The sequence below is a fragment of the Eublepharis macularius genome, chromosome 7 (assembly GCF_028583425.1).
Source record: "Eublepharis macularius isolate TG4126 chromosome 7, MPM_Emac_v1.0, whole genome shotgun sequence".
NCBI lineage: Eukaryota > Metazoa > Chordata > Lepidosauria > Squamata > Eublepharidae > Eublepharis > Eublepharis macularius.
The window spans coordinates 38,718,287-38,740,937 of NC_072796.1; the positions used below are offsets into that span (position 1 = coordinate 38,718,287).

The following is a 22,651-nucleotide window of genomic DNA, read 5'->3' on the forward strand; positions in this document are numbered from 1 at the left end:
AAGAAAAGCATGTTCCACATGACAACTGAATGCATCACTAAATTATAAAGAAGGCTCCCAAAGTTAGCCAGAATCAACGAGTCTCTGGTTTTGGAATAGTTTTTGCCATTAAGTCTTAAGATCATGTTTACCAAAGTCAGCTATATAGTGACACTGTCTCCTGAATAATCTGCAGCAGACATAAGTGTAAACTGTATATAGAGAGTAATGTAAGGTACCGATTATTACTAGTTAGCAGTTCCTCGGACTAAATCTTGCTTATCTGTCAAGTTAATGTCACCTCTCATGCACATGCACAGTCTGTAATATGGCGACAATAATGTTGGCCTCCCTTATAGGAATGTTGTAAGAATGATTGAGATCATGTTTGTGGATTGGTTAGGAAACGTTACATAAAGATTAGGTATTATTATTAAGTAAACTCTTGGGCTGTATGTATGCCAGTGCTACAAAAAAGTGGCAATTTGTTCATGATGAGAATGAGCCTGGGAAGTCTTCAGTTTTGTTCAGTCCCATCAGTACTCCCCTCTCCTGAGGATTTTTTGGTTCCAAAGAAAGCACAAGTTATTGTAATACCTGAAATGTGTCTAACAGGCAACTACAATTCTTTTGCCTACAAATGAGCAGCATAGTGTTATGTTCTCCTTTATCCTAGTCCCTTAGGCAAGTGATCTTGCATATTCCCTTGCAGGTGAGTGCTAAGTGGGGAAGGAGAGTGGGGAGGGGGCATGGCAACAAAAACACACGGACACAGTGCTGGAGGTAAAGAAGGCCACAACTTTATTGAGATTACAGCTCAGGGAGCGAAGGCGCACATAGGGCACAAATCCGAGCATTGACTGACCCGCCTGCCAAGCTGATGATCCACACATCCCCTCAGACCCCTGCTGAGGGGGGGGGGGGAACCATGGGATGACAGCCAGTGGGATGCCACGTGGGTATAGACCCCATGTGAAACATCCCCTGCCACCTGGGAGTGAGGCAGACTGACAGCCCCTGACGGCCATTCCTCACTGCCCAGACCCCTTATGGGGGTCTCATAATAGGGAAACTGAGGCTGAGGGCCCTGTTTTCCCCCAAACGGATCGGTGCCCAATGCCAATCCGCAGCCTACTAACTCCAAAGTTGTGACAAAAGGAAGGGTTGGGCAGGATGCTGCCACGGGCCAAGTGCTGAGGGGTGGGAGCAAGCCTCCAGACCAGGGGGCCGCGCCGGATGTGCTGCTCTCCTCCCCTGCAAACTGGCCCCCAGGTGAATCTGGGAGCCATTGATTGCAGGTGAGTGCTAAGTGGAGGAGGAGAGCGGGGAGGGGGCACGGCAGCAAAAACACACGGACACAGTGCTGGAGGTAAAGAAGTGCTGAGGGGCAGGAGCAAGCCTCCAGACCAGGGGCCCACGCCAGATGTGCCTGGGCGTGCACCCCTGGTCATTCCCCCGCCCCTCACAACAGGGTGGCTGCCATGCCGCCTCCCCGCCCGCCTCCCTTGCATCATCCACAAACTGGCCACCAGGTGAATCTGGGAGCCATTGCTTCCTAAGAATTGCCTTTCTCCACACCCAATTTCTGATTTATAAAGAAAAGCAATGCCATTCTGATGCACTGCTTCCCATCCCTTTTCTAGGAATTGCCATTTCCTACCTCAAGCCAATTGTTGGGTTTCAGGCAAAGCAGTGTGTTTCTAATTTGTTGCCTTTCACACCTCATCTCCCAAAATCAATTTCCAAGAAAGAAAACATATAGTTAAACTCAGGACTTTTTTGCTCACTCAACTTATTCCTGATTTTTTTAGCAGTCGATCCCCAAGCACTTGAATCAGTTTGAGTATGGTTCTTCCACATGTCTGCCCTCCCTTTGCATTTTTACAGATGTGGAGTTGGTTTCTTTTGTTCTGCAGATGCCTTAAAAAATCAGGATTTTCAACTGAGGGTGCTGTCATTGGTGGTATCATTAATGTTATACCACACACATACGCTTTAGAAAATTTTTGCGCATGCTTGTTATACTGAAGGCCTGTATTTTTTAAAAGATAAAAAATGAATACACAGAGTAGTCTTTGCATGGGAAACCCTAAAAGGGGAGCAACTCTGCCACCAATTCCTAAGTCCATTTCATTTCATAAAAAATGAAAACCAAAACCAGGAGAGGGGAAAGACAGGAAGGAGTGCTTTGATCATAACAAATGTCCAGTCATTGAAAACTGGGTTGGAGGTGGGTGGGAGTGAGTGGGACAAAGAAAACCAAAAGAAAACATCATACACAAAGAAAAATGGCCCCAAGATTGTCTTCCAAAAAAAGATCGAGGTAAAAATGGTCTCAAAAGAAATGGGGGGAAAAGGGGGAAAGACCCCAAAACCCGAATTGAAAATTAAAGGCAAAAAATTGTATGCAGAAATCAAGGGATAAATTTTGCAGAGTCCACCAGTTTAAGTTTTGGAACTCTACTTATAGTTCTGCAAGTACCCAAGTCAATACCATGAGAGTAACGTTACACAACTTTTCATCCTTTCTATTTTATATACCCACATGTGCATTTTCTGCTCATGATGACCTCAGACAAGCTTTTACAGAGAAAGAGGTAGGATAGAAGGAGGAATGAGCATTGCTCCTGACAAGCAGTGACTCAACCCCGTAAAGCTCCTTCCTTCCATTGGTAGAATTGTTGAAAATAATTCACTATTCTTGTTTTCTGGGAAGTCGTTTTGTAACACTCCAATTTCAGAGACTGACAGACAGGATTGCTAACTCCTGTATATCGACAGATGCCTGGGTTGCTCTAAATTAAGTTGTATGAGCATTGGATCCTTACAAAAGTAACATGGCCTATTTTTCCTTGCCATGTGCTGGTGAGACCTACTTTACATCTGTGCTTTATAAAAAGAAATGACACCATTTTATCATAAATTGCAACAGCATTTGTCAAAAAGTTGTTTCTGACAGACAGGCAATGGTATACAAGGAGAATGACCTGCCTCCTGCATTATCCATAGAAGGTGACACACAATCCAACCTGGGGAGTGGGATTTCTGTATTGGTGTTAACAGCTTCTTGGTGCACATATTTTTATTAGTTATAAAGTTTTTCTGTTGTCCTTCAGGTATTGGGGAAAGTGCCAACCATTTCAATTAATAAGACCGAAGGCTGCCATATATACCTCAGTGAAGAATCATTAGACTGTGAGATTGTGAGTGCGAAGTCATCTGAAATGAACATCCTTATTCCACAGGATGGTGACTATGTAAGTATGATATTTCTATGTTCTCTGATACTAGGTACTGAAATGCATATGGGACTCATGTACTGCCTTACTTTTGTGTGTACTTTGCTCTGTTGGGTAAACAGTTTACTAGGTTTTGAGAAATTTCTGCTGTCAATTTCATGGAAAACTATTTGGATTGTTATTCATCAGAGGTGTGCACCCCAAAAATATTCGGGTTTCCTGCTTCGGGAATACCCAAAACCTGAAGCAGCAAGCCGCTTTGGCTTCGGGTATTTGAATCGCTTTGGTATACTCCGTAAAGATTTGGAGCATACCAAAGTGATTTGTGGGGAGGTTTCCTCCTAGCACCCCCACTATCAGTACGCCAATCATTGGTGTGCGGTATCCCTCAGGGTGCGATACTCTCACCTTTGTTGTTCAATCTGTAGACGCGTCCCCTTTCCCAGCTGATACGGAGTTTTGGACTGGGCTATCACCAGTATGCAGATGACACCCAGTTGTATCTGATGATGGACGGCTGGCCTGATTTTCCTCCTGAAGCTCTGATTAAAGCTCCGGAGACCATGTCTGGATGGGTGAAGTAGAGTAGGCTGAAGTTGAATCCCACGAAGATGGAGGTCCTATACTTGGGTCATGGAGCATTGGAGGGGGGATCCAGCTCCTGGCCTTTGATGGGGCACCATTTGTGCCTGTCCCATCGGTCAGGAGTCCTGGCATGATGCTGGATTCCTCTTTATCAATGGAGGCCCAGGTCGCAACAATTGCCCAGTCTGCGTTTTTCCATCTTTGGCAGGCCAGGCAGCTTGCCTCCTATCTTTCAACCCATGACCCAACGACAGTGATCCATGCAGGGCTTCCCCTGAGTCTGACCTGGAAATTGCAGTGTATCCAGAATGCTGATGCACGTGTCCTGATGGGTATACCATACAGTGTGCACACAACTCCCAACTTTGCAGCAGCTACACTGGCTCCCCATGGAGTTCCGGGTCAGGTTCAAGGTGTTGGTTTTAACCTATAAAGCCCTAAATGGACTGGGACCAGCATACCTGAGGGACTGCCTCTCCCCATATGTGCTGAGATCTGCAGGTAAACACCTACTAATGGTCCCTGGCCCCAGGGAGGCTTGACTGGCCTCAACCTGGGCCAGGGCATTTTCAGTCCTGGCCCCAACCTGGTGGAACTCAGTTGGAAGACACTCAGGCCCCCAGAATCTTCTTTCGGCGGGCCTGCAAGACAGAGATGTTCTGCCAGGCATTTGGTTGAGGCTAACACTAACTCCACCAAATGAGTCTCCCTGCCAGTCTCCTACCTGTGGGGGAGGGGCACATAGTCACCTGCCCCCCGACATGTGAGTAGCTGCAGGATACTAATTCACATCTTCACCTTCTTTATAGATGATGAGCAGGTGAATTGCTGAAATGCTGTATGTAAGATTTTTGATGTTATTGTTATTCCTGTATTTTGTCTTTGTTGTAACCCGCCCTGAGCCTGCTTGTGGGGAGAGCGGGCTATACATTAAATAAATAATAATAAATAAAAAGCCTTTGGTGGCGTAGGCACTAGGGCTATCCCTAGCAACTCACTTGTGCCCTGTTTGTGTTAGAGTGTGTCTGCTGTGTACGGTGAAATCATCCTGGCACTCCAACTACTGCTTTATATTGATTAGTCCTTCTATTCATGGCTAATGTGGGAGGATCCTGGTGTGCAATACTGTGATTGATGGATGGTGGCAGAGTTGCCTGGTATATTGTAGTGATAGCTGTTGATGAATTATCACTTTTTTCTACTGGCATTGTTTTGCTTTCTCCTTTGCTACTGGAAACACATAGAATCAGAACTGTGCTATGCCAGCAATACTGTTGTAGTGGCCACTGGCATAATGTTAACCCTAGGATTGGCTCATTAAAGACTAGCAACCAAGACTATTTTTAAAAATGGGCCTTTTGGCCCGTTTGAGGCCAGATTGGGCCCGTTTGGGGCCAAAATTGGCCCGCTGCAAAGCGCAGGAATGCTGCCAGGGCAGCGCAATGAGCCCTGGAGTGCTCCTGTGCTCCATAGTAGCCTACTTTCTGCCTGTTTGGGACAGAAATCAGGCTGGTGAAGAGCGCAGGAACACTCTAGTGTACGTTGCGACACCCCAGCCTTTTTGAGACGTGCTGGGCTGGGCCTTCCTGCAGCCACTGCAGAGCCTTGAGAGGGCTGCACCGGTGTGCCGGGCCTCCCTGCCCCCTCCTAAGCAGGCCATATTGGCGACGATTCTTTATCCTCACGTAGGCCAGAGTGCACCTGCGCGGAGATAAAAAGTGAGTTGTCACCAATACTGCTTGCTTTTTATATATTAGGATATTTAAGAGCAAATGAAAAAAAATATTGGAGTCAAAGATAATCCCCAATAAGGAACAAACAAATACAGGTCCCAAAGAAATAGAAAATGATGAAGGAACAGACACAAAAAGGGAAGGTGAGATCAATAGGTCAGTTTTAGATCCATTCACTCTACAAAAATGAAGTAACATCTTACAAACAAGCACGACTAGTTGCAAAAGAAGAAAAGTCAAGAAGAGTAGTCAGCATAGAAATGAAAGGTGGTGATAAAGGTACAATTAAGGGGGCCACAGGAATTAAAAAAGAAAAAGAGCCAAAACCAGAACACTGCAGGACTCCCATATAAAAACGATTAAAAGATAAGAACAAAACCAACAAGAACAACTTCGTAAGTCATGAAGACAAGAAAGAATAGATCAGTAGCATCAAAAGCAGATGAAAGATCCTGAAGAATAATGACCTGTCCCAATTTTCTGTTTGTAAAATTTACAAAATAGACTTGGGAATTTGTTCATATGCTTTCCTCAGATTCTAACAATGCAGGTAATAAGGAAGTTGTCTGCTTTTTTCAGAGGCTGAGATCCAAAGTGCCACTTTAGGCAGGCTCAAAAACCAGCATATACATAGTGAAGCCCCCACCCTCATGTTACATGGAATGTTTGTCTACAAAAGTCCCCAGACTCCCCCTTCATTGCCTGTTTGTTGGCGAATGGAGAAGGGAAAGATCTGATACTGTGGGGTTCACAGGATCCTGCCCAAGGCAGTGAAGCTGTTGTCATTATTTGAAAGCATCCTCTTTTTAAAAGCATATTTCTTAAGAAATCAATCTATTTAAGTGGGGAAAGATTCTAAGCATAGCTATAATAGGAAAAGAGAAAAGTAACAAAGGGGAACTTCCTAATGAGCAATCGGAAAAGAATAAGGGTGAAAAATGGCAAGAGATAAGCAGGGGGCAGGGTATGGCAAACGGGATGTGGGATTGAAGTGGAATGATTGAAAAAGGATGTTTTCACAGGCGACAAAGTCTAATGCTGGATAATACTCCTAGCCTGGTAGTGTATATGAACTGCAGATTACCTGCAGTCAACATTTCTATTGTGCTCCATTAATAAAGTTAGCATAATTTAGATGATGAAAGATAAGGAAATGCTAAAGAGAGCTATTTCTTTTCTCAGTGACCAAATTCTGCAAAATCAAGGGGAAACCTGCCTAATAACCAGGAAATTGTGCAAATAAGATGTATACTTATTTGAGCTACTATCTAAGAAACTGTGCAAATGTTGTATGGTTTCTTTGTGTGGCATTGAAAGAGATGCCTGCGTCATAAACGACTCTATTAGCTATCACTAATAACATTGCATCAGTTTTCTCAGTATAACCACTATTTAAAAGTCTCAATCTTGTGTCCCCGCAGAAAGAATTTCCTGTTCCTGAACAGTTCAAAACATCATGGGATGGATCCAAGCTGGTAACTGATCCTACAGAGATTGTTGGTTAACTTGCTAATGCCAACCATAAACCATTGACCACAATCTCTAAAGAAATTCAGCCTCAAGAAAACAGCAGCATGAAGAACTAGCGCTAGTTTGTTACTACAGTTATAGGCCTTCAAAAGGCTACTTTTGTGCCCTTGAAACCATAGGCTGCATTACATATGCTGTTTTTCCTCTATACAGATCCTCTCTGTGTAGGAAAAAAAACCATGTATACCGATATACACACAAGTTTGAGAATGGCATTCACGTTTCTTTTGCCATGGTTATAGGTGTCTGGAAGCCACTCTGTACAGCCCAGTACACTTTTTCTGTAAGCATCCTGATAATACTTACAACATCCAGTTTGTCTTTCTTTGCAGATAGATTCTACATGATGTCACGTAAATGTATAAAGATTTTTTAAATTACTCCGTTCAGGTTATTGGCTGTTTCACTGCATACAAAAAGCCAAAAGTCTGCATGATATACTTTGTCACATGTTTCAGTGCATTCCTTTTTATGCTTCAGCTGGTCAAAAATATTCTTAATATGGTGAGATATTTTTAGGTTTGAAAGCATTAATGTATTATATAGTGAAGCTGGACCCCAGGAAGTCTGTAGTTCTTCATGTTTTTAAAGAAAAAACAGGAAAAATGCAACTCTGAGCAATACAGTTGAAAATAAAAACTAGATGTTGTACTTACATATTTCCTTAATCCATCCCTGTTTTTTTCAACCAGGGTGAGTTTACAGGTATCATCAGTTTTGATCCATTTTGTTTTTTTCATTAGTTTAAACATATTTCTAGAAAGCACTACTTTAACAACAGTCTATTTTAATAGGTATTTCACTTTTCTGCTGATCCCTGTACTATTTCCGTTCTCTTCAGCCATGTCTTTTTCACACAGTATTTAATATCCTAACCTGGACAACTAAGTACTCATTATTTAAGGCACTTACTAAATGTTAAAACTTAAAAAGAAACTTGGGTCTGTCAGATGCTGCTGTTTTCTTATTTAATAATTTGGAAGGGACCAGAAGACTATTAAAAGCAGTCTATTCCAGCAGAGGTGACCTGTTGGGACTTTACCAAATATAATGAAGATATGGTAAGGAGTAACCGTTTCCCACGTAAGGGGCAAAAATTGTTTTCAGATGTTTTAGGGGATACACCACACATTATATACATCTCTTAGTTTCCTATATAATATTCCTGTTATGCCTGCAGGCTTGTGCTCCTCATCCTTAAACCTTTATTGCTAGACGGCACCAACTTCTAGCACATGATCAACTGTAAGGCAGTCGGTTTTTGCAATAAAATACACTTCCAGACTTCTGCCTGAGCATTAGAGCAGCCCCCAATAATACTGAACTTGAACATGCCAGTTGTAGATCTTATTTTGTGTGGGTGTGTGTATTGGGTGGGTGTAATTCTGCTTTTATTTCTATTTGTAAATTGTGCATGCAAATCTTCAAAAAGCCATAGATTACTTCTGAATGAATTCTGAACTCAGACTAAATGTATTTCATTCTGAGGGACTGAGACTTGAGTAACTCCATCTTGTTTATTTTTAACACTAACGTGAAGTATAGTACATCCTGTATAATTTCAGCACACAGTACTTTGACATATTATTTTGATGACTTGTAATACTTTGTAACAGTGAACTAATGGTAATATGCTTTGCAGAACTAGATCAGGGCATAAATAGTGCCTACCGCACCTTACAAGGTACAAAACTCCTTCAATTTTAGATTATATCAATTGTAATAGCTATACTGTATTACAACAAATAGCGCTCATCCAATAAGATTTTGCTATCTAACGGTTGATCTGTGTAAAATGTTGTGGCTTTAGTACATGCCATTTTTCAATAGTAAACTTCTAACATGAATAAAAATAAAACTGTAACTTGTTTAAATATAGTATTGTATAAGAGATGATTTATCACCTCATTTAGCACATGGTTTATTTACATGGGACTTAAAAACATATAATATTCAGTGTTTTACCTCTGAACATTGAGAAAATAGCAACACTGTGCCATAATTTGTAAACATTTTGTCGTTCAAATTTTAAAAAATGGTCTTGACAGCTGTAAAATCTCAGAGGCCTTGGCCTTTAAAAATGTCTGTATCATTGTTGCAATGAAGCAATGGCCAATTTATTTAGCAACATACATACTTCTGCATATGCACTCTCATATCTATTCTTACATAGAAACAAAGGGGCACTTTCCTTGTACAGATACATGCAATTCGAGATACATACATTCCTCCCCCCCCCTTACACACATCCCTTTCATAAAACTTTCTCTTATACCCCAGTGACATGACAGTGAGATAGACCAAAATACCCATAGTAGTATGAAATTAATATAGGTCATGAAAGAATTACTAGAAATTCCATACTCCTGGAATATTGTATGCTAGAAATCCACCTTTAATGTCTTAATGTGGAATAAGGAAAGCCTCAAGAAATAAATCCAAGTTTTCTGTTTAACCATGTACTTCAACAGCTTCAGCACTAATAAGCGTGAAGGTACTGTGTTTTCCCACACTGTTGCAAAAGCCTCACTAAATCACCTTATTTTCCCACCAATTAACTTCATCTAAATAACAAGTATTATGAAACATAAAATCACCCAAAATATGAGTACTGTGGAAAACTCTCCAGATGCTGGGGTTGATCTAACCATACTCAGAAAACTTGAGTGCAATTAAGATGGTGGGAATTTTTGTTAATTCTCCCTCCCACTGCAAACCCCCCCCAATGTTGTTCCTGAAGATTTGCTAACCCGCCTGAAACAACATTTCAGGGGCCTAAGAGGACTGGAGTGGGAGGGTGGGAGGAAATAGTGAAATCTGCCACCCCTTCTTAAGAAAACTTAGTGGTAAATTTTCATGGTTGGATCCACTCCACTATTTTTAAAATGTTTCTTTTAACATACATGTCCAATACTTAGCAGAAACAGTTGTATTTCAAAGATGTGTTCAATTGCCCCACCCTTCTCATGATGTGTATAGCACACAAATGAGACGTAGCTGGTTGTAACTAGACATGGGCACGAACAGAAAAAAAACACGAACATGGTGTTCGGTGTTCGTTGCCATCTACGAACAACCAACATTGACGCACATGATCCTGTTCATGAACATGTTCGTTGTTCATTGGGGCCAGCAGGCTCTCCTCCAGCCATCAAGATCCCTACCGCACCACTCCCAGAAACCCTACCTGAGCAGGCAGCAGGAAATGTACCAATAATAAACAATAACTTGGCCCCACAGCCTGGCAGGTGCCAGACTGTCTGGCTTGACAAACAGCAACGAAGAGCAATGAGGCTTGCAACGACCACCTGTTCGTTTAGAATGGGGCCTCATGAACAGTTTGTTCGCGAACAGCAGATTGGGCTGTTCGTGGCTTTTTTTGGTTCGTATTGCTGTTCGTACCCATCTCTAGTTGTAACAGAACCCCAAAAGTTGGTATTAAATGAAAATCAGCCTTGAGTAGCAGTTTTGAGCAGTATCTGAAGAGAGCTTTGACTCTTGAAAGCTCTTAACCCGAAAATCTTGTACCTAATGTACCACTGGACTCAAATGCTGCTGTTCTACTGCAGAGCAGCAACCCGCCTAAAACACTTTTGAGCAGAGAATCAGTGAAGAGAATGCTTAATTATTTTCCTGTTTTCTGTTTTTCCACACAGATACCACTTCCTGTTCCTCTTTAGCATTCCAGAAACTTTGTTACAGCAAATATGCACCTAAAATCTCTTGGGGAAAGGAGCAGTTTGGGGGTTTCAAGTTTGAGCAGAAAAACCGTAGGTGGGCAAAGAGACTGAGCTCTCCTCAGCCACTCCTCTGCTCAAAACTGCACCCCAAGGCTGCTTTTCATTAAACTGTGGTGTAACATTTTGCTTGTCTTTTAACATTTCCATGGAATGAACCTGTATAAAGGCTCCTGCTTCACATTTTCCTGGGCCTCAGGCTTAACTACAGCTACTATCCCAATTCCCTTCCTTCTATCTTTCTAGTGGGGGAGGGAGTGGAAGACAAGAAAGCCAGGAACAAAGAGGTGGAGGGGGGAGCCAGAATGAAAATTCTCTCCTCCTCTGTGCTTGCGACCAGATGTACAGAGTAATAGCATGAGAGTCTCAGGTGAGTAGCCGTACTGGTCTGTAGAAAAAGAGCAAGATCTGGGAGAGTTGTATGAGGATGGCTCCCAAATTTTGTGACAGTAGGGGAAAGTGGTGATGGGGAGGAGAAGGGCATGTTGCCAGTCTCTTTCCAGCTTCTTTTCCTTCATGTGCATGTGCTCTGTGCTCACTCCTATGTAAAGAAGTGAGATCTGAAGGATCATGATGCTCCCCAATTTTAATACCCACTTTTGTTTTAAATACAGAATAAACCAGTGCCATCTTATGCAATATTTTCACATACTATGCTTGTCACTGAAGCTGATACAGGTAATTTTAGTTTTTGGCTTACAAAGAGAATGGAAGTCACAGAACATATCAAAATGTAATCTGCACTGATACAGCTTTACTACATCAACATGCAGATTTTTTTTTGGCCAAATACTCTTTACTTAAATAAGGATCCCTTCACTGTGTTTGCTGTGTAAATATTGATGGAGAGACAGTTGGATCCAGCCAGCTTTTTCAAGTCAATTCACCTGCTTATCAAAGCCTGCATCAAACATGACTTCTGCCCATCCAGGACTCATGATACCCAATGCAGCATTTTTTGGTGGTCAAAGGGGACCCCTCCTTTGCCCACCAGCAAAAAAGCTGGCTGGGTCCTACTCAATGGATGGAAACAGAGAAACATTCAGCGTTCTAAAAAATTCCCACCAATGACCGACACTAAATTGGTTAAATTTTAATACAGGATTGGGATTAAGATGGTACAGAATCTGGTATTTTGAGGATTCATGTACAATTCTAGCCATATTAATGGAGGACAAAGATGTCACCTGTACATGTAAAGTCATAAGAGTTCTTAATTTTTGTGCTTCTGTTCTGAATTACTTTAAATCCAGCTGCCATAACAAAGTGGTATTTTTGTTGTTGAATTTTTTGTATTGCGTTTAAATTTTTATTTGGGGCCATCTTGAGTGTAGAAAGGCAGCACACAAGTCTTTTCAATAAAAAAATTGCAGTCAAACTGAATTATCAATCTGTGTTGGTGGCAAGGTATTCTGCATCCAAAATCTACAGCATGATGCCATAGCAATGAGTTTAATGGAGCTGTATGCCGCTAAGAAATTATTGCACAATAAAGAACTTTATTTGTAAACGTGCTTTGAAAAATACCCTTTTGTACATTTGTAAAGTAGAACCTGTTATTGTTACCACAGTGTAAGTATCAACGTATTATGTAACTACACTTTGTTGTATTGTCGAAGGCTTTCACGGCCGGAGAACGATGGTTGTTGTGGGTTTTCCGGGCTGTATTGCCGTGGTCTTGGCATTGTAGTTCCTGACGTTTCGCCAGCAGCTGTGGCTGGCATCTTCAGATGTGTAGCACCAAAAGACAGAGATCTCTCAGTGTCACAGTGTGGACACAGAGAGATCTCTCACATTCTTTTTCCACACTGTGACACTGAGAGGTCTCTGTCTTTTGGTGCTACACCTCTGAAGATGCCAGCCACAGCTGCTGGCGAAACGTCAGGAACTACAATGCCAAGACCACGGCAATACAGCCCGGAAAACCCACAACAACCATAACTACACTTTGGCACACTCCTAGATACTGAACATAATTCTGTCAGAACATCATAGCAAAAAATACTGGACAGGTATTGTAAAAGAAACCACATAAGGTCTACTGCATAAGTGACTTCTATCACCTGAAAACCAGCAGAATGTTTGCTGTCAACTAATTTCTATCAGAATAAAAAACTGTTTTTTGCTTATTTTTATGAAAATAATAATTTTATTAAAATAAAACTGGTTACTTCTGGACCAAGTTGTACACAAGTTAACTGACTTTGTTTTCAGAAATAGAAACTTTCATGACATTGTAAAATCACCCCGCCCTTTAAAATGTAACACAATTACATTGTATTTGTTATCAACAATGTTGTGAAGGTTCTGAATCTACATCAAAAAGAGTCCAGTAGCACCTTTAAGACTAACCAATTTTATTGTAGCATAAGCTTTCGAGAATCAAGTTCTCTTCGTCAGATGCCTGATGTCAGGCATCTGACGAAGAGAACTTGATTCTCGAAAGCTTATGCTACAATAAAATTGGTTAGTCTTAAAGGTGCTACTGGACTCTTTTTGATTTTGCTACCACAGACTAACACGACTAACTCCTCTGCATCTGAATCTACATGTCCACCAGGGGGCAGAATGCCAAAGTACTGGTATGAACAATTTTGACAACACTTTTCTGAGAGGATGAAAACACTTTCTGCCTTGCACATATAAAATCCATGTGTGAATTTTAAAAATAAGTTATCTTAAAGAAAATTCTGATTTCTGAAAAACTATTTTCCATGTGAACACTGTATTAGATTATAACTGCAACCATTCAAGACGTAAACAAGAAAACAATCCCACAACACTTCATATCTAATTACTGGAATACACGCAAGAACTATAGGCAAGTTAGACCAGAGAATCGTCATATGGGTACATATGATCAGGAAACAAGATCCTGACTGATCATGAAATAGAATGTCAATATACAGTATATTGGCAGTATGTAGTTATTTTAATATCTATATACATACTAAATTATTATTTCAAGAAACTGACTATTATTTTATACTGCAGTGATAGCACACTATTCCGTAACGCTCATTTCTTTTTCTCTGGTTTTAAGTGAGCTATAGAAATCACAGGGCCTGACAGTATGCATACTCAGAAGTTCCGCTCAGTTAAAAAGGGTACAACTACTGAAAATCTAATCCTGCAATATTATGCAAATATACTTGGAATTAAGGCCCAGAGTACATCGAATAAATATGCAGAAGACTCAGACACGCAGCTTCTCCAGCTCACAGGTGGAACCTCATGTAAAACACATTTACTTAGGAGAAAGCCTCACTGATTTCAGGTAAAATCTTTAGAGTTGGATTCCTAGAATAACTATATTCATTGTCTAGATTGATTTCCTAAAACCTGTGGCCTCACAAAACTCTGTTCAAATAGACTGTGGTTACTTTGTAAGCATGCCACAATCCCATGATTTTATTTGGAACATGCTAAAACAAATGACAGATAATGCTGCTGGAATCTACTGGCTGTTTCTGAATGACTACAGGAATTCACTGAGTTTTTGAATGGCTTGGAAAGCATTCATGCAAGGCTGATAGGTTGCTTAAAAGGTAATCTTTAGGGACAGCAGACAAAAATGTTTTTTTCCAAAACTAATAAAAACTGCAGAGGGAGTATGCATACATAAAATATTACAAAACTTTAAAAATAACAAAAATAATAAAACAAAACTTTAAAAATAATAACAAATGACAAAAATATATCGTGTTCATATTCTCTTATTTATCAAATTGTTGCTCTCCAAACAAGACTGACATTTTATAATATAAACAATTATTTTTGAAGGGCGTCAATTTTACACATCTTGTTATCATCCAACATTTCCATGTTATCTTTTGGTGGTAACAGAGCACAACTCTTCTTGTGTCCAAATGAGCGTGAAAGAGGTATGCTGAGTTGTGTACAAGTTCCCAATCCTGTCAGAAAATAGCAGATCATCCCAGAGGTCCTATGACATCACTGGAGCCTCTGGGACAATCTCTCATTTCCTAACAGATGGGATGAGCATTGACTCTTTTCTACTTCTTCTAGACCCAGAAACAACAATGAGGCTAAAAGAAGAAGTAGACAGACACACTGTGCTCCTATGGATAAGTAACTACTGGGGAGAGACGAAGGGCGCTGCAATGGAGTCACTGTAGACACCATAGTCCCAAGAGCTATATAAACCTGCAGTCAGCTCTGAACCACCACCACTGTGTCCATGACTTTCTCATGTTTTGTCTAGCGTGACCTTCAGTTTGCCTCCAGAAGCTGGCTTTGTCCCATTTCTTTCTCATTTTCCTTTGCCTACCTAGTTCTTCTCCTGTGTCCTTCCTTTCCCTTTCCTTCCCTTCTTTTTCCTTCCCTTCTGTGCATTAGTTCTTTCCATCCTGTGCCTGTCTTTGTCTTGGCCCATCATTTCTTCATCGTGGTGTTTCCCACAAAGTCTTTCCCTGCCCAATGCTATACAGGCAAGGAGCCTCCTGGTGGTTCTCCATATGACAGAAATCACCACCACTGCCTTTGACAGTCACGAGACATGTGGCTGCTACTATTTCAGAACAAGAAGAGGATTTCAAAAGAGGAATCAACAGTATCCAAGTGTTCTCTGTAGGATGGGGAGGCAATTGAGAAAGGGAAAGCATCATCACCACCACCACCACCACCACCACCACCACTTCCCATTTGAAGAACTGAATTGGAAACCCTATTTGGAAAGGTGGCGTATGACATTTTAAATAAAATACCATAGACATCCTCTTGCAAGACGGAGACAGAAAGAGACAAAAGCTATTGTTAACATTGTTCTCCTCTCTCATGGACTGTGCATTTAATTTACATTTCATTGATTACTGACATATTTATCATTATTTAATATTACTATGCTAAAGTAAAATAGATAATTGCCAAACATTATATCAGTTGGCCTATTCAGCAATGAACGGACCAACTAAAGCTCTGTGTGCAGTGTTTATTGACCTGGCCACAGCTTTCGACTCTACAGATAGAGATCAACTTTGGGAGAAACTGGCAAAGACAAATATTGAAAAAAGACTGCTACTTCGTATCCACAAGTTATACTCAGATATGCATGCAAAAGTCAAAGTGGGCATCTCAGGCTAACTAGTGAGATTCCAGTGAATAAGGGGCAAAGCAAGGGTGAGTATTGGCCCCCTTACTCTTCAACCTGTAAACGACATCGTACCAAGATTATCCGGCCCAAAATTTGTCTCACCTACTATAGGCCATCAGAAAATTTCAATTTTATTGTCCACGGATGACATGGTTGTAATCTCCCCAACAACGGATTTAAAGAGGCTTTTGTATAATCTGGGTGAATACTGCAAAGAAGAGAAACTTACTATCAATTACACAAAAACTAAAGTAATGGTTTTCCAGAAAAGGCCAAAAAGGTTTTTTTGGAGTATACATGGCACTCCAATTGAGCAATGCAAAACCTATAAATAGCTGTGTTTAATATACAGTGAAACCTTGAACTGGAACGTCCATTTAGCTTCTCTAAAATCCTCAGCCTTTAGGACTATTGGAATAATAATGAGATTCTATTATATTAGGGGAGGTTTTCTTATAGATCCGGTTGTAAAAATCCACATTAGTAAAGTTATTTCTCAACTATTGTATGGCATTGAGGTATGAGGTTGGAAAGAACAAATACAAGTCTGGAAACAATTCAAAATCTTTTTGAGGTGAATTTTAGTATTGCCAAAGGGGTCACCAGCAGCTCTGATGCGGACAGAGCTTGGCCTCCCCTCAATCAGGGCTTGTGACCATTTAGCAATTTTAAAATCATGGAAAAAACACCTACTAACAAATATCAATTCATTTAGTAAACGGGTTAGTCTTAATCTGTTGCAAAGCAAGAACAAAGCCCACTCTGAATTTTTCAACAATATTATCTCTTGTTATGCCATTCCAGATGATTTGTTGTGATGATCCTCAGGGAATAATTTCAATTTGTGGGAATAGGTATTTAATGGGGACACCTTAATCAATTATTCATTAGTAGTTCAATCAAAATTTGCTCCATGATATAAAACTATAAAAAAAGATCATCTCAGAGCCTCGTACTTGGTAGATATAACAGCATACAACCTCAGAACAGCATTTGCATCACTGTGCTTCCAAAGTATGCCAATGGAACTACTCACTGGATATATTTAAAAACAGGGCTTTTTTTCTGGGAAAAGAGGTGGTGGAACTCAGTTGGTCGCCCTCGGGAGAAAATGGTCAGATGGCTGGTGGCCCCACCCCCTGATCTCCAGACAGAGGGGAGTTGAGATTTCCCTCCGTGCCACTCAGCAGCGCGGAGGGCGATCTCAACTCCCCTCTGTCTGAAGATCAGGGGGCGGGGCCACCAGCCATCTGACCATTTTCAAGAGGTTCCGGAACTCCATTCCACTGTGTTCCTGCTGGAAAAAAGGCCTGTTTAAAAATACTCCAGGAACAATGCATTTGTATATGTGGAAGTTCGGTGGAAGATCTTCCCCACTATGTTTTGGTCTGCCCTATATACTCAGAGCCCAGAAATAAATTTCTGGCAAAGATATTAGATAGCTTATATTCTTTTCCAATTCTGACAAACTAGAATTTATGCTATCAGGCATGGATCCCCTTGTTTCCCACAGGATGACACTTTTTGCTTTAGCCACCAGAAAAATTAAAGCAAATGTGGTTCTTAAAAAAGCAGTCAGTTGAAATGAAATGTAATTTTTGTGTCTGGATGTGAGTTTTTAGAGATAGATGTAATTTTAGAAATTTTAAAATTTTAGAGCTATAAGTACGTTTTTAACTTGTAAAGGCCTAGGGCCACATACAAATTCATCTAAAATTATGATGCATTTCACTCATTTTATGCAAATATTTTTAATTGTGATTAATATAGCCAACATATTATCTTGTATTTCCATTCATTTTATGCAATGATCCATTGACTATTATTTAATAGTTATATAACAAATTATTTCATATATTCGCTTATTTTATATTTTTAGGATTTTGTTAACAACTAATTACAGTACTATTTTAAATGTTATACCTGGTCTTAAAATATTATAGAGAACTTAGACTATCTGCCTTTAAAATGTATTTGTTTATATCACATTTCATAGTACATTTTATTAACTTCTTAAATTTCATGGTGGATTCTTTGTATATATAGTGAATAGAAAACAGCATTTGAACTAATATTGAAAAAAAATCAATGCGGTTTTATATTTAAAATACATAGTTTTATAATGCAAGAAGAAATAGAGAATAAAGATAATAATCAAAAGCTAAAACGTAGATGAAATTATATTTGCAAAGAGGATTTCACGGAGCAAAAATGGGAAGCCATTAAACAAATTAAATAAAGTTTATAATTTCCAATAGACTGAAGGAAAATCAAAAAGAGTCCAGTAGCACCTTTAAGACTAACCAATTTTATTGTAGCATAAGCTTTCGAGAATCAAGTTCTCTTCGTCAGATGCATGGTACAGAAACTGGTCAAATATCGAAGAGGAGGGAGGAGGAGGGGAGGAGAGAGAAGAGGCAATTAGAGCCTCTTCTCTCTCCTCCCCTCCTCCTCCCTCCTCTTCGATATTTGACCAGTTTCTGTACCATGCATCTGACGAAGAGAACTTGATTCTCGAAAGCTTATGCTACAATAAAATTGGTTAGTCTTAAAGGTGCTACTGGACTCTTTTTGATTTTGCTACCACAGACTAACACGGCTAACTCCTCTGCATAATAGACTGAAGGAAAATCATTATGTTCTTTATAACTGGCATTTTACTCTGGTATAATTATGTAAATTTAATAAAGGGTTATGAGATGCATATCGGGGTAGTGTGTGTAATAGCCCAAGTAGATATTTGTGTAAAATGGGGATGTGGGAGTAATTTATCTAGGTGCTTACACTGACAGTGAGGAGGAGAGGAAATGGGGAAAGGGAAAAAGAATCCTGTTAAGATTGGGTCTCTGCTGAGGCTGGAGGAAAAAAAGAATTCTTATCAGTTTAGCAGCAGGAGTCCACATGCCAGATCCTCTTTGGGCTGCTTAGAAGAACTACATTTCCATTTTTGCATCAAAAAATCCAGGATCTAATTGAGTACATTTGAGAAGTCCTCCCAGTTCTTCTAAAAAGAAACAAATCAGAGCATATACTAAAATGAATGTGAATCTTGTATGCAAAGCAAAGATTCGGTAAATAAGAGAATATTAATAGGACAGTGCTATAAACCTGGATAACCCAGGTGAGCCTGATCTTGTCAGATCTCAGAAGCTAAGCAGGGTCAGCTTTGGTTATTAATTGGATTTGAGACCCCAGGGTTGCAGAGGCAGGTAATGACAAACCACCTCTGTTAGGCTCGCCATGCAAACCCTGCTTGGGTAGCCATAAGTCAGCTTTGACTTGAGGGCACTCTCCTCCAATAGGACAATAAAGTGCTGCCATTATTGTATTTATTATAATGTTAATGTTCTATAACTGTGTTTAATGTACAAATAATCCCAATGGAATTTTTATTAATGTTGGGGAAAACTTTATGCCAAGCCATTTTGGTTTGCCATTTGGTAAGCAACCAGTCAACCTTGTATTATGCTTTCCAGTGGCCATTAAAAAACTAAATGGATTCCTATAGTCCTTTGGAAGAAATAAATGGATTCTATTCTCTATCATACATTTAGCTGGCTATGCCAATGGATATACCCATACAAATGCTGTGGATACCAGCTAAATGAATGGATAAAGGATGTTACAAAAGACAAGCTATCACACACTAACAAAGTGTTGTTTTTCTTATAGGCAGTCCTTCAGAGAGTTAGGATTCCCTGGGGGCTTAGGCAGTTTGATACAAGTTGGTTTCCATGGGGGATACTGGTTTGCTTCAGATAATCTGTATGTCAGCTACAAACATGGCTTTTCAGTATTTGTGCTACAGCCAGTCTTACTTGATGCTAAGTCTGAAAACTTTTGTGGAGCTATGATGTGTCTTCCAGTGTTAAAACAAGGATATGCTTGAAAATATGCCTAGTGGACCAGCCTCATTCTCCAAGTATTATCCTAAATGTAGCCATTCTCTCAGTGACTTCGGATTTGTACAGGAGCATTTATATTTTATTTTATTTTAATTTATATATTTATTTATTGTCCACCTTTCTCACTGAGACCCAAGGCGGATTACATAGTGCAAGTGAAATACATCGATAGTTTTCTGGCCTATCACTTCCAAGAAGTTAATGGAAGTGTGCAGGCCTGTCAAGCGGGGGATCATCACATCCCCATATACCAATGCTTTAGCACCACACACAGAAAAGGGAGGCCTTGATCAACAATTAGTACTACCTTTTAAACCAGGGGTCCCCAACTTCATTGAACTTGTGGGCACCTTTGGAATTCTAATACTACGTTGTGGGCACAGCCACAAAATGCACAGCCACAGAAGGTGGAGCTAGCCAGCCAATGGCTGCCACAACTTACCTTTACTTTACTCAGTGAAGATCCTTGAGCTGTGGTGGTAGCTGCTGTTGAACTAATGTTTTTAAAAATCTGCCCAGCCAAATGTTCAAAGGTCAATCAGAAGTCCTGCTGGATGAAAGACCCATCTGGCCCTACCTTGTTGTAAAAAAAACTTGGTAGGCTCCAGGAAAGGTGTCATAGTACCCGTGGGCACTATGTTGGCGACCCCTGCTTTAAGTCATCCCTCACTTTCTCCTCCTTTCCTCATTATCAGGTGGATTAAATATGGCATTCTAAACTCCTTGGAAAATGGCAAGATACAAATGCAGTTACTACAACCTGCAGTAATGAATCTGATAGGTTTACACACAAGTGCCACAGGAATCTGTTGTTATTGCTTCCAAGGAATATAACACAGCTATTTTTCTGAAAATTCTTGTAGTATTGACTGAGTTTTCCAGTCTCTGGGAATTAAAGACAGATTAGGTATCCTGCTTGTTTATAGACTGCCCAGCTCCCTATTAAACACCTTTTCTGAGTTGGTAGAGCTGCTAGTGGATATGGTGTTGGAGATACCTAGACTTATTGTTTTGGGGGACTTCAACATCCATGCTGAGTGTTCCAAATCAGGCCCAGCTCAGGAATTTATAGCTTCCCTGGCAACCCTGGGCGTGTCTCAAATAGTGACAGGCCCTACACATGAAAGAGGCCACACCTTGAACTTAATATTTTGAACTGAGCCTTTGAAGGAAAATCTTGTTTCAACATTGGTGATTCAGCCTGAACCATGATCGGACCATCATCTACTAAAGGCAAAAGTGAATATGGCCCCAGCATCCTGCAAAATGGAGGGTCCAGTTAAAATGATTCATCCACAAAGACTCGTGGTGGACCCTTCTAGATTTAAAAGACTTTGGGGGATCTTAAAATTCCAGACGCATGTGCCATGGAAGTTGCTGTAGGAACATGGAATGCAAAGCTCCTTGAAGCTACAGACACCATTGCTCCTTGTTGACCCCTCTGGCCCTTGGGACAGAAGCCAGCTGTGGTTTACCACGGAGCTGGCTGACTTAAAGAGGGTTGGAAGATGTCTAGAAAGACACTAGCGAAAAACTCATGTGGAAGCTGATAGAGCATGCTACAGAGCCCACTGGAGGACCTATGAAGGGGAAATGAAGATGGCAAAGAAATGATATCAGCAAGCATTGCATCGGCTAGTTCACAAGCATCCCAATTGTTTAAGATATCCAGATAACTTCTAACTCCTAAATCTGAAACTTTACAGTTCCAGGAGCAATTAGCTGCAAGGCCTTTGCTAAGTTTTTTGCTGATAAAATAGCACAAACACACTCTGATCTAGATGCTTTGGGTTCTGGGACCACGGGATAAGTTTCCTTAGAGAAGGCCTTCTAGCACATGATGGGCTTCACCTCTCAAGGTCAGGGAAGAAAATGTTTGGAAAGAACCTGGAGAACTTCATCAGGAGAGCTCTAAACTGATGCCACAGGGGAAGGGGACAATCAACAAGGGGATTTCAAAAGAAGTGATAACAGCAGGGGCCCACCTGAGTAGGACAGGTCAAACAAAGGTACAAGGCTACAAGTGCCTATATACCAATGCCCGAAGTATGGGTAATAAGAAGGACGAGCTTGAGTTTCTCTTACAAACAGAGGGTTACAATATAGTAGGAATGACTGAGACTTGGTAGGATGATTCCCATGACTGGAATGTGGTAGTGGATGGGTTACAAGTTGTTCAAGAAAAACCGGAAAGGTAGAAGAGGAGGTGGAATGGCATTGTATGTGAGGAGAGGGCTTGATTGTCAGCAAGTTCTGGAGAATGTGGTTGACAGCCTGGTGGAAAGTATATGGGTGGAAATTAGGGGAGGAAGGACAAAGGGTATTGTTGTTGGAGTCTGCTACAGACTGCCTGACCAGGGAGAGGAAATGGATGCTGCCCTCCTTGAACAGATTGGTAGCATATCCAGACATCAGAACCTTATAATTATGGGTGACTTGAACTTCCCCGATGTGTACTGGGAGACAAGCTCTGCAAAGCGACAAGAATCACGCAACTTCCTGACCTGCCTGGCCTGACCTGCCTGGCCGATAACTTACTTTTTCAAATGGTGGAGGAAGCTACAAGGGGCTCAGCCATACTAGACTTAATATTAACCAACAGGGAAGAACTGATAGATGGGGTGAAGGTGGTGGGGACCTTAGGGGGAAGTGATCATGTCCTCCTTGAATTCTTGTCACAATACAGATGCAAAATTAGCCTAATAAAGTTAGAAGGGCATTATCACCAATTGCTGTAGTCATGTACAAACCCAAGCTCTTTCTATGCAAAGGAGTAGCTGTGTTAGTGCAGTATAGGAAAAGACAAATACAAGTCTAGTTGTTACTCTTT

General features: G+C 40.7%; 1 protein-coding gene across 1 annotated transcript in view; it reads left to right on the plus strand.

Moving 5' to 3' along the window:
• CAP2 (cyclase associated actin cytoskeleton regulatory protein 2) overlaps positions 1–8,944 on the plus strand; it is a 55,277-nt gene extending 46,333 nt beyond the window's left edge. Inside the window, exons 12-13 of the mRNA XM_054985816.1 lie at positions 3,096–3,236; positions 6,958–8,944. Of these exons, the coding sequence (XP_054841791.1) occupies positions 3,096–3,236; positions 6,958–7,041 (225 nt within the window). The 3' untranslated portion in view covers positions 7,042–8,944. The remainder of the gene's footprint in view (positions 1–3,095; positions 3,237–6,957) is intronic.
• The last annotated feature ends 13,707 nt before the right edge of the window (positions 8,945–22,651 follow it).